At 47.7% G+C, this 16,444-nt stretch overlaps 1 protein-coding gene across 1 annotated transcript in view; it reads left to right on the top strand.

Annotated features, from left to right (window-relative positions):
• LOC147729566 (histone H2B-like) overlaps nucleotides 1-10,058 on the top strand; it is an 80,784-nt gene extending 70,726 nt beyond the window's left edge. Inside the window, exons 2-3 of the mRNA XM_086958457.1 lie at nucleotides 7,041-7,173; nucleotides 9,757-10,058. Coding sequence (XP_086814583.1) covers nucleotides 7,054-7,173; nucleotides 9,757-9,987 — 351 coding nt within the window. The 5' untranslated portion in view covers nucleotides 7,041-7,053 and the 3' untranslated portion in view covers nucleotides 9,988-10,058. The remainder of the gene's footprint in view (nucleotides 1-7,040; nucleotides 7,174-9,756) is intronic.
• The last annotated feature ends 6,386 nt before the right edge of the window (nucleotides 10,059-16,444 follow it).

The raw sequence follows: 16,444 nt of genomic DNA, 5'->3' as shown, positions 1-16,444 counted from the left end.
GCTTCTGAAAGGTGACTATGGAACGATTCACTGGTTGAAAACAACTGGGGAGAGAGCAACCAGGATGTACTGGTAATGTCCTCAGGGCCCTATCAATCCTGCAGCTGTGCGCTGTCAACCATGGCAGCTCAGCATTAAACTGAGGCGCCTCAATCGAAGGAAAAGACATCATTTCATTATGACTTCCAAACACACCAAGGAAATCATAGGCGTGTGCCAATGCGCAGGCCCTGGAGAGAGCGTGGAGCCATCTACTGGCTTTACCTCCTCAGGAACCTTGACCCTTATCACAGCTGTGTGAAAAGCCTGGGCAAATGTAATGTCCATTGAGGTCCCTGAAGCCCCTGAATCTCAGAGCATGGAAATACTCTTTCCTGTCCATCAGACAAAGCCATTCTTAGAAGAACTATCACATTAGCAGCTGAAGAGTCCCTGGTGGTCACTCCCGCATCTGAAACTGACTCCCACCCATCTGACCTTTCACAACATACATTTCTGTGTAAGTCTTCTTTCTCTTTTTGAAGGTGGTCCTACAGTGTTGCCTAACTTGCTTCCTGTACCATGACAGAGCAATGTGGATCTTGTCTCTTCAGGCCAATTATTATCAATCACTAAATGATTAAAAGTCACTGTGTAGTTGACTAAATCTTGATGGCCCGGATTCAGTGGCTTATTATCTAGAGAGACAGTATGTGACTTCTATCGACTAAGGTCTGCATCTGTTTGCAGGAGGCAGAGCAGTGAGTGCAGTTTATGCAGCACTGGAGCATGACGTCACTCACGGAATACTCTGATTGGCAGAATTCCCACTTAAGCAAAGCCCAGGAGAGCTTGGCCATTTGGCAACGCTTACACAAAAATTGCAATTGATACTGATTAAGGAATAATCCATATGTTTTGGACACCCTGTAAACCTCTCGGGGGTCCTGCATATATAATGAGAGCTGCTAATGACAATGTGTGTGAATGAAACTCAAATTCCCCTTGCATGGGACCAATTTCTTGTTTTACCAGATTTAATGCAGACTGTAAGGCCTCGTTTCAAACACAACTAATAATGGTGTCGTCTATCGCTTCATGTTGTTGTCGTCTTTGGCTGCCATCTCTGTGTGCTGTCATTACACTGGCTCCAATAATATAGCAATGGCTGTGACATTTAAAAAAACCAAGAGTTCTTTGTGCCAGTTGTATTTGGAGTTGGAAAAGCACTGAAAAAGTCATTTTCGCTGAAACGTGTCAAATTGTACAAAAACAATGACAAACAACAAGCATTGGGAAAACCAAAAAGGCTGGCAGTCAACGCCAGAACAATTGGCTTTGCCATGGCCTGTTTTGTTTACATTCTGATAATGGCAGTCCTATACATGAAATGGGCAAAGCGAACTTGCAAGTTCCAGAATATGGCATCAAACCAGAACTGAGTGAATTATTCCCATCTGAGATGGGACAACAGGAATCGAGTAGTGTTGATCTGAGCTGTGAACCTTTTCTATACTGAAGGACGAGCAACGAGTGATTCGAACTACAGGTACCACAATGCAATGGGGGGGGGGGGGGGTTACATTCGTTGCAGGTAAGGCGTGAGGCAGAGAGGTGTATCTTGTTCAATTATGGGGATGAGGGTGGGTGAGTGAGGCAGTTAATGAGATCGGAAGTGGCGGGGCGCTAATTGATTGAGGGGTGGGGGGGGGCTCTTAGCTCCTTCTCCAATCACTTACTCGTATATAACGCGGGATGTTCTCTCTAAGAGTTGGTTGTTTTCCATAGATGCTGGTTTTTGAATTTTCGCTTGTTCACGCACCGGGTAACTGATTTCTTTCTTTACGTATTTAATTTCGTTCTGTTGTTTGTTTGATTCTGCCCGCTGAAGGAGTGTGCGGAAGTGGATGGGTTTGGAGGTGGCGTGCCGTTTTGAAATATGGCGTTATGGTCGGGGGCGGTTATTTATGTAGCGTAAGCCACCCCTGATAATACCTCGAGGCGCTTTGCGTGCGGGTAGCACTCATGCTGTGCGTCAACTCCGCGGCCTGGTTGAGAGATATATTGGTAGGAATTGCAAGCTATATATCTTTTTTCCTAGAATACCAAGTGTTTCTCCAGTGGTTGTTTGTGGCTCTGGGGGGAGGCCCGAGGGGTGTCCAGCTCACCTGGGGTCTCTCCCCATCTCTAAATTCGGGTCTTCTAATCCGACCACTCCCCGGGCGCCCTTTATCTGGCTTCCTACGACTTGGGTTGGGGGCCTTAGGTAGTTTAATTGGTGCACACAGCCCTACTCCAAAGATTCTTATCGGGGCCACCAGATACCTACCGTCATATATTTTTATGTCTGCGCTGCGAGGGGGTTTAACATTATCTCGGCGCTCTCTGGCCAGTTAAGTGTCAGCCGGGCTAGTCTGACCGCTACCCTCGTGGTGGTGGGCACCATGCTAAGACTATTGCCAGAAATGGGCTCTCATCTTCCAGTCCACCTGAGGGGCGCCTTGAAGCCTCACCCTAGTTATAATATGGTAGTAAACGCTAGTGAGGGAAGCGCTTTGGAACCGGGGTGACTCTGCTATCCTCACAAGATGGCTCTACATGGCAGCGGTTTATTTTTAAGCCTATATACCTAACTTAGCCACTTATTGGGGCAGCTGTACCCTAGAAAGCCGCCACTCTGGACGTCTCAAACATCCAGAATTCACGGTAGCCTTGACTGCTTCCGGGTGGTGTCGTGGGATTCATCATTCCACCGCTCCCAGAGGGGTGGCTTGCATTTCTAGGCCATGTGTTTGCCGTTCAACGCCCCCAAAGTGTAAATTATAGATTCCTGTCCGCTGTCTTCAGTTTAAAACGCCCACTGGCACATCTGGAAGGTCTGGCTATAAAGTACTAATACGTAAACGCCGACCTTCACCAATGACACTTAAGATTATAACCTATTGTATTCCTATTTCAGTGCTGCAAAAAATTACCTGCTTCTGTATAGAATAGATGTAGATAAAATAAGGGAACGAGAAACCTGATTGGGTGTTCTCTTCAGATGCCAAATAGTCCCTTGTTCCTTCTAATGGAGGCCCTTCCTGGATGTCGGAATGAGGCCCTAAGTCACCAGCTGCATGAGGTGAGTACACTGCCGTGAGGAGCCCAGACATGCTGTGTATATTCCAAAGAACTGATCATGATAGATCTTGCAGACAGCTCTGCTATCGAGCTGGATCTAGAGCCTTGAGGGGTACAAAAAGGATGGGAGCTTTTCTCAATGCCTTGTGAACCATAACCGATTTACAAAAGGGGGTGATGATGAACAGAGTGTCTGAATTGAGCAGACCACTCTTACCCAGTCCAAAGATCAGGGCTTGATCCATCACCGTTATTTATCTCACTGCCCCATCCCAGCTCAGAACCTGGCTATATGCAAATCAGTCTGTCCCTGGCCCAGTGCATCATGGGAACAGGGCAGACTAAACTACCAAGCCAATTCTTTACCAGAAAGGAGACAAGCTACCGGGGACCGGTTTCTGGCATTTCAGCCTCTTCGGCCCGGCTTGCTTGAATCCTGATGGAGCAGTGAGAAAGGGACTCATGTCTGAGTATACCCTGCCACACCTATAGTGGCCAAAATCGATTTACAAAAGGGGGTGGTGATGAACAGAGTGTCTGAATTGAGCAGACCACTCTTACCCAGTCCAAAGATCAGGGCTTGATCCATCACCGTTATTTATCTCACTGCCCCATCCCAGCTCAGAACCTGGCTATATGCAAATCAGTCTGTCCCTGGCCCAGTGGGAACAGGGCAGACTAAACTACCAAGCCAATTCTTTACCAGAAAGGAGACAAGCTACCGGGGACCGGTTTCTGGCATTTCAGCCTCTTCGGCCCGGCTTGCTTGAATCCTGATGGAGCAGTGAGAAAGGGACTCATGTCTGAGTATACCCTGCCACACCTATAGTGGCCAAAATCGATTTACAAAAGGGGGTGGTGATGAACAGAGTGTCTGAATTGAGCAGACCACTCTTACCCAGTCCAAAGATCAGGGCTTGATCCATCACCGTTATTTATCTCACTGCCCCATCCCAGCTCAGAACCTGGCTATATGCAAATCAGTCTGTCCCTGGCCCAGTGCATCAGATGTGAGACCCTTGCTCATTGCACCATCAGGATTCAAGCAAACCGGGCCGAAGACGGCTGTAATGCCAGAAACCGGTCCCCGGGAGCTTGTTTCCTTCCCAGTGTAAGAATTGGCTTTTGTAGTTTGGTTTGCCCTGTTCCCATCATGCACTGGGACAGGAACAGACTAATTTGCATACAGCCAGGTTCTGAAACTGGGATGGTGCAGTGAGCTAAAAAACGGTGTTGGATCTAGCCCTGATCTCTTGACTGGGTGAGAGCTTTCTGCTTAATTCAGAGACTCTGTCCCTCACCACCCCTTGTTGTAAATATTTTTGTCCACCCTAAGCGTGGAAGGGTATTCTCAGATGTGAGACCCTTGCTCATTGCACCATCAGGATTCAAGCAAACCGGGCCGAAGACGGCTGTAATGCCAGAAACCGGTCCCCGGGAGCTTGTTTCCTTCCCAGTGTAAGAATTGGCTTTTGTAGTTTGGTTTGCCCTGTTCCCATCATGCACTGGGACAGGAACAGACTAATTTGCATACAGCCAGGTTCTGAAACTGGGATGGTGCAGTGAGCTAAAAAACGGTGTTGGATCTAGCCCTGATCTCTTGACTGGGTGAGAGCTTTCTGCTTAATTCAGAGACTCTGTCCCTCACCACCCCTTGTTGTAAATATTTTTGTCCACCCTAAGCGTGGAAGGGTATTCTCAGATGTGAGACCCTTGCTCATTGCACCATCAGGATTCAAGCAAACCGGGCCGAAGACGGCTGTAATGCCAGAAACCGGTCCCCGGGAGCTTGTTTCCTTCCCAGTGTAAGAATTGGCTTTTGTAGTTTGGTTTGCCCTGTTCCCATCATGCACTGGGACAGGAACAGACTAATTTGCATACAGCCAGGTTCTGAAACTGGGATGGTGCAGTGAGCTAAAAAACGGTGTTGGATCTAGCCCTGATCTCTTGACTGGGTGAGAGCTTTCTGCTTAATTCAGAGACTCTGTCCCTCACCACCCCTTGTTGTAAATATTTTTGTCCACCCTAAGCGTGGAAGGGTATTCTCAGATGTGAGACCCTTGCTCATTGCACCATCAGGATTCAAGCAAACCGGGCCGAAGACGGCTGTAATGCCAGAAACCGGTCCCCGGGAGCTTGTTTCCTTCCCAGTGTAAGAATTGGCTTTTGTAGTTTGGTTTGCCCTGTTCCCATCATGCACTGGGACAGGAACAGACTAATTTGCATACAGCCAGGTTCTGAAACTGGGATGGTGCAGTGAGCTAAAAAACGGTGTTGGATCTAGCCCTGATCTCTTGACTGGGTGAGAGCTTTCTGCTTAATTCAGAGACTCTGTCCCTCACCACCCCTTGTTGTAAATATTTTTGTCCACCCTAAGCGTGGAAGGGTATTCTCAGATGTGAGACCCTTGCTCATTGCACCATCAGGATTCAAGCAAACCGGGCCGAAGACGGCTGTAATGCCAGAAACCGGTCCCCGGGAGCTTGTTTCCTTCCCAGTGTAAGAATTGGCTTTTGTAGTTTGGTTTGCCCTGTTCCCATCATGCACTGGGACAGGAACAGACTAATTTGCATACAGCCAGGTTCTGAAACTGGGATGGTGCAGTGAGCTAAAAAACGGTGTTGGATCTAGCCCTGATCTCTTGACTGGGTGAGAGCTTTCTGCTTAATTCAGAGACTCTGTCCCTCACCACCCCTTGTTGTAAATATTTTTGTCCACCCTAAGCGTGGAAGGGTATTCTCAGATGTGAGACCCTTGCTCATTGCACCATCAGGATTCAAGCAAACCGGGCCGAAGACGGCTGTAATGCCAGAAACCGGTCCCCGGGAGCTTGTTTCCTTCCCAGTGTAAGAATTGGCTTTTGTAGTTTGGTTTGCCCTGTTCCCATCATGCACTGGGACAGGAACAGACTAATTTGCATACAGCCAGGTTCTGAAACTGGGATGGTGCAGTGAGCTAAAAAACGGTGTTGGATCTTGCCCTGATCTCTTGACTGGGTGAGAGCTTTCTGCTTAATTCAGAGACTCTGTCCCTCACCACCCCTTGTTGTAAATATTTTTGTCCACCCTAAGCGTGGAAGGGTATTCTCAGATGTGAGACCCTTGCTCATTGCACCATCAGGATTCAAGCAAACCGGGCCGAAGACGGCTGTAATGCCAGAAACCGGTCCCCGGGAGCTTGTTTCCTTCCGAGTGTAAGAATTGGCTTTTGTAGTTTGGTTTGCCCTGTTCCCATCATGCACTGGGACAGGAACAGACTAATTTGCATACAGCCAGGTTCTGAAACTGGGATGGTGCAGTGAGCTAAAAAACGGTGTTGGATCTAGCCCTGATCTCTTGACTGGGTGAGAGCTTTCTGCTTAATTCAGAGACTCTGTCCCTCACCACCCCTTGTTGTAAATATTTTTGTCCACCCTAAGCGTGGAAGGGTATTCTCAGATGTGAGACCCTTGCTCATTGCACCATCAGGATTCAAGCAAACCGGGCCGAAGACGGCTGTAATGCCAGAAACCGGTCCCCGGGAGCTTGTTTCCTTCCCAGTGTAAGAATTGGCTTTTGTAGTTTGGTTTGCCCTGTTCCCATCATGCACTGGGACAGGAACAGACTAATTTGCATACAGCCAGGTTCTGAAACTGGGATGGTGCAGTGAGCTAAAAAACGGTGTTGGATCTAGCCCTGATCTCTTGACTGGGTGAGAGCTTTCTGCTTAATTCAGAGACTCTGTCCCTCACCACCCCTTGTTGTAAATATTGTGAACCATAACAGCCTCTGCTGTCTGGTTCTTTATCCAAACGCAAAGCATGCTGGTCCTTGCAGTCCATTGATTGCAACAGATGCCTGGCATCCTTCCCGGGGTCACCTTCTCCTATGGAAAGGTTTCTGCAGCTAATCAGTGAGTTCATGTGTTTGGTTCTAACTTTCCAATGCCCTTATGCTCAGTTTTTGTAGCGCTATGAAGACTCCAGTGGCTCACGAGGAGAGTGCCAAGAAGGTGACCAAGTCTGTGGTGCAGCACAAAGGAAAGGGAAGGAAGGAGAATTACGCCAGCTACATCTACAAAGTGCTCAAGCAGGTGAGTTTACAACAATGTACATTTTAACTTCTGATTCAGGGGGGAGTGAAAGCAGTGACTTAAGGTGAAATCCTGCCCCCACAGCAGTGGTCTGGGGTCGGGTGTAGGGGCTCAATGTAATCTAGTTGATGGCTGAGCGGTTCCTGCCCCTGGAAAGGCGCTGAAGTGCTCTGTGGACTGGCTGCAAACTAATCAATGGCTTGGAAGAGAGTGGGCTGATGGTGTGGCCCCATGACCAGGGCCCCTGGAATTAGGAAATTATGTATTTTTCGTTTAATTATGGATTTGCCAAATAAAATGGCCCTCAGCAAAGGTTAACAAGTCTTTCATTTGCTTATTTCTGTATTTGGTTGTTAAACTGATACGGTCTTGGACAATATTTCACCTCATTCGTATCAGTATATGTAAAAATTACAGTGGGGTAAAACTATCCTAAAATGTACCGCATGGTTTGCCTCTTCTTGCCACATAATTTAGTCCAGTTTGCTGCATCACTCCAGTGGCCTGCTGACGGTCCTTGCTTTACACTGGCAGGTGCTGAGGACATGCACTTTAATTTGAACGGATGAGAACTGCACTTCTCAGCACCGGGGCAGTACTTATAATGGAGTACCAACTCTTCCTAGTAACAAGGTACTTCCCGCACGTGTACTCTTCTGTTGTAAGCACTGCCCGTGGATTATGGGGTCATGTTCGTGATGGCCAATGGGGCACCCCTACTGTGTAACCTTTAAGCTGCACTTTAGCAAGCAGTATTTTTGGCACTTTAGCAAGAAGTATTACAGAGAAGATCTCTGTACATGCTAGGAGATAGTTTTGTGTTGTCGATGGACTTTGAACTTCTTTGGTGGATGTGAGGTCCTCTGGGGCTGAGTGGGGACGGACCTTTTCTGCCTCCCTTAATTCCAGGTGTGTTGGATGTTTCTAGACTCTGCGGGGACTGGATTCCAGAGTCCTGCTGCCTGGCCTGGTAAGGATGTTCCACCACTGACCCGTCAGTCGGGGACCAGTGAGTGCAGGGCTCTGGTCTACAAGCATCTCTGGACTCCGTCGGGTGAGGGTGGTTCATGGCTGTAGGCCAGCCGGTAGGAAATGCAGCACGCCCTGCAGGAAGACCCTCTGACCATAGGTCAGAACACCTGGGGTGATGTGGTAACTGACGGGCTGTATTCTGTCTTTTGGAGTCTGTTCAGTGGTGCTCCTGTGTAGATCCCGAGGTCATGGACCTTATGACCAGATAGACCCTAGTTACCTATGTCCTGTATATACCAGGAACCCACCTAATACTGGTGCCTTGCTAGACTCTCCTTCCAACACGGCTGCCGGTCTTTAATGGGGCATTAAATCTTCTTTAGGTTCCTACACTGTAATAATAGGCTCTCTACTGGGCGGCCATAGCCTAATTGGAAGAGTAAAAACTTGTGTAGGACGGTGAGTGCTCAACTTCTACCCCCTGTCCACTCAGAAAAATAGAAACATTACTTTCATTTAACACTTAAGATCTTACAAAAGTGAGTGCAAGACCTGTTGAAGCCCCACTCTTTACACTCAAAGTGCATTAATATTTTAGTAGTGTCCTGCGGGCTGTAGAACCTGAACCTCAGCTCCTTGTGTTCACGGACTTCAAGATTTGACCCATCCTGGCCCTTCTGTTAAGAGCCCCAGCCCTGGAGGTCCTCGTGGGCAGCGACTTGGTCAGAAGGTTGTGGCAGACTCGTGTGGATAACAATGGTCTCACATGAAACAGGCTGTGGGTGATTGACACCTGTCACTCAGCCGCCTGTGCATGCGTGCAGTCCCTACTGGGCTCTTTTCCTTCACCCCTTTGCTGTGACTCTGTGTATTGATCTGGGAACAGATACAAGTCTAAAGAGACCAGACGTCCGCCACCGGAGGCGTGGATATGCAATGGTGGTCTGCCTAGCTTTAGACCTTTCTAGGTCTGGCCTGACTCAGCAGCTCTCTAAGACCTATTAACTCATTCTTTAAATATATTTGCAATGGTATTTAACTCATTCAGGTTTTTTTATCACCTCTTGCTATTGGTTCTTTAATTTATTCTCAAGTAGGTGCATTGCACCACTTGAAAGGTATTTTACATCTCAAGTGTTCTCCATCATGACGGGTTAGTTTCTCAGATGCATTTTTTTTTATAAAGGCAGTCGTTATGCACTTTTTAAAATGCTGCAGGTTTTGTTTTCTTCGGTTGGGACTCTAGTATGGAAACCAGATATTATATGCTTGGGCAGTGCGTCCATCTGGTGGGGGTGGAGTGTCCAACACTGGTCTGAATGGGGATGAGGACCTTATCTAAAACAAATGAGTGTTGAATTCCTGAATTCCAAAGCTGGGTTTGTGTGCACTGTGGGATATTGGGAAATAAACTAAAGCCTGGCCTTCAGCAGTACTCAATCCTTCATGAGAGCAGTGCCACTTTAAAGGAGTTTTATGCCTGTTAGTCTATGGGTCTACTGCTTCTTTTGAATGAGTTGACACTGGTTTGTGTTTGTCCTTCCAATTTGGTTTACCTTAACCTCTGTTACATGTTTGACTGTGACCCTAACCCGCTCTGTCCTCCGACAGGTCCACCCTGATCTGGCCCTCTCGCTTGGTGCCATGAAGATTATGGACTCCATCAATGGAGACGTCTTCGAGCGAGTGGCTTCAGAGGCGGCTAGACTCGCCCTCTACAACAATCGAAGCACTATAACCAGCCGTGAGATCCAGACCGCTGTGAAACTGGTGCTCCCTGGAGAACTTTCAAAGCACGCCCTGTCCGAGGGCACCAAAGCTGTGGCCAAGTACATGTCGTAAAATTAGTCTACTTTGTATCATGTGTATTATAGTATGTTTTTATTTTTTGTAAAATAAAGGTGTTTTATCAGTTAAAATCGGTTGTTAATTGTGGCAAACACTGCAAGTTGGCGAAGTCTTAAGTTTGTACTGAATGGTTCTTGGTGGGAGGAGACACCAGTCGTGACTCCAGGGCTACCCAACTGGTAGCCAGTCTGCAATGTTGGCTTGAACTAACTTTAAATATCCATCGGAAGATACTGCTTTGCATCAACCTAGACTGAGCTGGGTCAAACATTTTCTGCACAACCGTCTAAGTCGGGTCTCCAACCTTTTCTGTACTGAGAGCTACTTCTTATCTGTGAATCATTGAGCTACTGAAGGCCAATCCACTCGTGCAATGTTACCAGACACCCCGTCGCCCCGCTTCATTGAATATAAACCTCACATCCTTTGAGCCTGATAATGTGGTTTGAACAAAATATTGTGACTAAGGGTACTATAATAAGGCTGCCATGTGCGTTGGTGAGTGCATGGTCTGTGATGTATGAACGTGTACATTAATGGGATATATGTTTATGGGTGACTAAACCAGTTGTATGTACTTGTGCACATGACATACCTGTGACCATCTGTGGCACCATTAAAAGTAAAACCAACCTAAACATATCACCTTTTTTAATGACAAATTTAAAGTGCAGAAAAGTGTTGCAAAAAAATGTTCTCAAGGCAATTTGTCTGCACTTTAAATTTCTTCCATTTAACAACAAACTACCATATTTTTCAGTTATAAATATGGCAGCGTACCAGCCACTGGGAGCATGCTACCTGCTGTGTGTACATGTGACATTTTTGAAATGGAAGAAAATTCAACTGAAGAGTTAAGTTTTTTTCTCTGCATTACATAACACCGTAGTTTAGTGTTCTTCCCATGTCAGTATCTTTACAAACTGCAGGTATTTTACTCCCAGAGAACTATAGATGGGGTGCAAAATTTATAACAAATAGTCATTTGTTAATGTTAGGCCTTTAAAGGGAAGAATCGTGTTTCCTAAAACATTAAGTGGCTTAAGGTAGAGAAACATTAACACTATGTTTCATTGAAACTTTTTTCCACTTTAAATGTCTCTCATTGAAAAGAAAATGATTGTTTTTAAGTTACAAGTATGGCACGGTGTCTACCAGCCACTAGGAGCAAGATGCCTGCTGGTTGTAAATGCAACACTTTGAAAAGGGTGAAAATTACGAATTAACTTGGTTTATTCTTAATTTACATTTTCTCATTTAAAATCAATCCGAAACCACATTTGTTTACTGAATTGATAACTACTTTTTATTTAAGAGTTACATACCTGTGCTTAAGTTCTAAACCTTTATGACCCCACATGGGTCCTACATCTGAGTGGAGCATTTCCCATTATCAGTGATACAAGTAGATTAGGACACTTCTAGTTGGTTACATGTAGGTTTATTGTAGGGCACAGCAGAGCATTACACCTGGCCAGCTGACCACACCCTCAACTGACCAGTGTGGAACATTCAAGTACAAAGTAGAATGCACACAGGTATTCTGGGAGGCTTAAGAAGTGAGAACATAGAGAAAGGTCTAATGATCAAAGGTGGCCATGTTGCAAGGAGTATCTTTACTACACTCCGCAATCTGCAGCCTGATAATAATGTAAAATAAACCTTTGCTTAAGTGTAAACAGTAAACTCAACACTTATGTATTGCAGTTTGTTGTGGATAAAAGAGGTCCATGAGTCGGGAATATATTCATGTTGCTTTATTCAATGTAAGTTACAGGTCCTGATGTTAAGATGGTAATAAAGGAACCCCACCAGGAGTGACCTGCCTGCACCAACTGCCAGTAAACTACAGGCAAAGCCCCCAACATTCTATGATGTCGCCAGGTATTCTCACAGTGACATCACGTGAGCCACAGGGAGACAAAGATCACATACAGCACAGTTCTTAGTTAAATAATGAACTCGACTGGGAGCTACTCTGAAGGTTTCTGCAAGTGATGGGAAGTTTGAAACTGACTTGTTAGGAGGTACATGGTCTAGGTGATGGGTTCAAGTCTTGGCAGGCTGGGCTCAGCCTTACCCCCAGGTATCTGAAACTGCTAGTAAGTGGCAAGGACACTAGGTGCTGAAGATTAGCATGTGGCAATGCTCTGACAGAGCCCGGGATGTCAGTGATGTGTGGTAGGAAGAGCACACCCCCAGTGAATAAAACTGCTGGTGGGGTTTTGTGACCATATGGTGTCTTGTGGGTGCCACGCTAACCTGGCTGGACTGGGGATGACTCAAACACACTCTGGGGCAACTTGTGCTGGGTGGTTCAGCGGGCACTGGAGCATTACAGTAAAGCTGGGTGGTGTGTTCCATGCACGCTAGAGTATGATGGACTGGGCAGCTATCCCAACCATGACCCTCCAAAGGTTGAGGTACACAGGACTGAAGTATGGCGTTGCGTTATATCTGTCATTGGTCCTGAAGACTCCTGTTTCTGGTGGGTACCAGAGGCTGGTCTGATAACCAGAGCCTTCCTAGACAAATTCAGAACGTGTGAACAGTTCAAAATCTAGAGCTGCCATAGCAAGCCGACCGCCTCTGGGAGCTGAATGTCTTATGGTACTCCCATGCAATTGAAACTACTGCCAAGATGTAGATGCCAACCCTATCCACCAATCGACCGCCATATGCTTTGGGGGTGGGCACACCCATGAGTACTGGAGGTCTCAATTGCATGTGGCTACTCGTGCACAAGAGCAGCGGCATACATGCTTGTGGACCATGGTATGTAAAAACTGCTTTTAGATGCATGTTGTGCACGTGCTTGCAGGTGGGTGGGTTTGTGAGTTGTATTTGAGTGAGATTAAAGGCCAAATGATGTGATGTGGATTCCCTACCCATTTGAGGAAATGTTCACTCATAGAACCCCTATAATGACCCGCTTGGCCTGTACCTGTCCAGGTGTCAGGTTGAAGACCCTCTGATGTAGAATGGGATGGTTGGATCTATACCGGGCTTTCAGGATCTCTACACTAGACAGATCGTTTGGAATTTCTTATGACCTGGTCGCCTGTTGTAGTGGCTCGTGGTGGGTGATGGTGTATTTTTGATTTGATTTAGGATTTATAGAGCGCGTAGCTACCGTCGGCGTCCCAGCGCTATAGAAACAGACTGACAGTACTCCTGGGGAAGGATTATTGGGGGAACAGCCAGGTTTTCAGTAGTCTGCGGCATGAAGGCAGATTGTTTTCTTTGCGGATGCTGAGGGGGAGGCTATTCCAGAGATTAGGGGCGTTGTATGCAAAGCGTCGCCCGCCCGTGTGAGCTCTTCTTATTCTGGGGACACTGGCCAGAAATAGGGAGTCCGACCTGAGCTGTCTGGTAGATTTGTGAGGTTTGATGAGTGGTTTAAGAATGGGTGGGCCTTTGCCTTGCAGGATTTTATGGGAGATGCATAAGGCTTTGAAGGCGATGCGCTGTTGAATGGGGAGCCAGGGAAGTGCCTTAAGGGAGGGTTTAGCCGAGCACCTTGATTTCATCCTTGTGAGGAGTCTGGCTGCGGCATTCTGGGTGTGCTGAAGTTTTTTTAATGACAGCTGCTGGGGCGCCCAGGTACAGAGCGTTTCCGTAATCCAGTCTCAATATAATAAGGCCCTGGATCAAAATTTTCCTAGACTGTGGGGGGGGGGATAAGAGGGAGGATCTTCCGGGCAGCCCGCAGGAGCCCAAAGCAGGTGCCTGCCGTCTTTCTTGCTTGGGCTCTGAAGCTGAGGTCCTGATCGAGCCAAAAGCCTAAGCTCTTGATTTCTTGTTTGGGGGGAGGGGGGGGGGGGGGCATGCTAGGTGGCCAAGCAAGGGTTTTGGGAAGTTTGTTTGGGTCGCAAAGGAGCATAATTTCTGATTTCTCACCATTGAGTTTAAGTCTGGAGTCACTCATCCATTCGGAAATATTATGCAGACAGGCGGCTAAATTTTCCATAGATTGATCGGCCTGGTTGATGGAGACGACTAGTTGGGTGTCGTCGGCGTACATGACCACCTTAATGCCGAATGGTGAGGCTATGTCGTCTAAGGGGGCCATGTAAACATTAAAAAGAGTGGGGCTCAGGGAGGATCCCTGGGGAACCCCACAGTTCAGGGGGAGAGCTCTGGAGTGACCGTAGCTATCGGCCACTTGGACAGTCCTATGTTCCAGGAATGATTTTAACCAGGCCAGGGCAGTCCCAGTGATGACGGTTTTTTGTAGGTGGTGGAGCAGGAGGTGTGGTCCACCATGTCGAAGGCGGCACTTAGGTTCAGGAGGATCACTGCCACTGATTCCCACCCCCCTGCGTCCAAGATGGATCTTGTCTCCTCTAATATGGCCAGGAGGGCGGTGTCAGTCCCCTGTCCCGGTCTGAACCCTGTCTGGGATTGGCGAAGGATGTTGTTAGTCTCTAGAAAAATTAAAAGTTGTTAGTTGTTTTTTTTTTCTGCCATTTTGCCGATGCCTAGGAGGAGGGAAATGGGTCTGAAGTTTGAGGGGTCCAAGGGGTCTAGGTGCGGTTTCTTGATGAGTGCCCAAACTGTCGCACTTTTCCAATTGACGGGGACTATTCCTTGGGAGAGGGAGGCATTTATCAGCCTGGTGAGGAGGGGGGATATTGTGGGAGCTACAAGTTTTAGTTTGCTCATGGGAGCTGGGTCATCTGGGGAACCACTATTCATATGGTTAAGAGTGGCCACCAACCTCTCGATGGAAATGGGGAGGAATGCATTCATGAGGGGGGCATCTTGGTCGATAGGCCCAGCTGGGAAGTTGATCGGGTGGTGGGGGGGGGGGGGGGGGGGGGGAAGGTCTTAAGGATCTTGAGGATTTTGGCTGAGAAGAACTCTGCGAGTTGGGTGCATCTGGCACCGGAGGGGATCAGCGTCCGGCTGACGTTCAGGAACTTTCATGAGGGATTTAACTATGCGTTAGGTCTCCTTAGCGGAGTTGGAAGCAGTTAGAATGTTCCCTTCGAATTAACTAGCTTGCATATTTTTTATGAGGGTTTTGTATTGCTTCATGGATGATTTATAGGTCTCTTTACCGTTTGATGTCCAGTCTTTTCTCCAGAGACGTTCCAGTTGTTTGCATTTTTTATGCAGTTCTGGAGTAAACCAGGGTGACTTGAATGATCTCCTCTTACTGGGGAGGTGTTTGATGGGGAGAACCGCGTCAAGGAAAAATTCTATCCAGGCTCGGATTTGGGTGTCTGCTAGTGAGGGGTCCGGGTTCAGGGTGGGGGTGGAGGCTATCAGCTGGCTGGTCCAAGCATCCGTGTCGAGTTTGTGCCACAGGCGAGAGGGTGCTTGGGGTGGCAGGCTGTGAGTAATTTCGGTGGCGAATGGGAGCTTCAGGAAGATAAGATAGATCTGTCCAGGGGATGGGAAGGGGTGGGGATGTGGCGAGTTCTGGGATGTTGGAAAAAATGGGGTCCAAAAGATGGCCCTTGTTATGAGTGGGCTGAGGATTCTTCAGGGAGAGACTGAGTGCGGCTAGGTCTTCTTTAAGGTCTCCGGCTATTTTGTTCCCTGGATCATCAAAGTGAATGTTAAGATCTCCTAGCACTGTAGAGTTGGAAGATAGACAGGCTAGGGAGGTGGCTGTTTCCACCAGTGAATTAGGGAAGTGTCCAAGTGGAACCGGGGGTCGGTATATTAGAAGACCCGACCGAGTGTTCTCCAGGGAGAGATGTAGGGAGAAGTGAGCATTTTCGCAGTCGAGGATTGGGCTGTCCTTGAGTTGGCATGAGAGGTGGGCCTTGGTGATAATTGCTATGCCACGTTCTGACCCTTGAGTTCTGTCTAGGTGTTTAATTATATAGCCCAGGGGTAAGGCTGGGACTATGTCTGGGTGGGACTGTTAGGACACTCGAAATGAGGACAAAGACTAGTCAGGACTACATATCCCAGAGGGCTATGCGAAGAGGAGGAGCCTCGCGAGCGGTCATAAACGGACATGGCGGCAGCGGAAGGTGTCTGATATTCTGAGTTCGTATCGAGGACCACTCCAGAGAGCATCAACAGAGGTGAGACCAGTTGCTGTGAGCTAGTGCGCTTGGATGTTCTAGCCCCAGATCTTTCCAACAGTCCCTGCTCGAGGGTTACAGAGCGCGTTGGGACGCTTGCTTCTACGGCCAATTCCAGCAGTCCCCGTGTAGGAAGGTGGATATCTGACTTTTGTTACCCCCAAACTTTTTGCCTGGTGTTTAGCTGGTTTTTTACATAGTTGGCCTGGGATCCTGCTATTCAGGGCCCCAGGCTGATTGCGCTCTCCTTAAAATGGACTCCATGTACTTTAGGTGCATAACACAATTGGAACTAGTTCACCTTATTGGCCCCTGTAACAGTGTACTCTAGGTACCCAGGGCATAGGTGTTTCCAAGGCCTACCAGGGGCTGCAGCATGTATTGTGCCACCCCTGGCCTGGCCTCCA

This window comes from Lissotriton vulgaris, chromosome 2_1 (genome assembly GCF_964263255.1).
Source record: "Lissotriton vulgaris chromosome 2_1, aLisVul1.2, whole genome shotgun sequence".
Lineage (NCBI taxonomy): Eukaryota > Metazoa > Chordata > Amphibia > Caudata > Salamandridae > Lissotriton > Lissotriton vulgaris.
The sequence above is the reverse complement of the archived record's forward strand: the minus strand, read 5'-3'. Positions and strand labels throughout refer to the sequence as shown.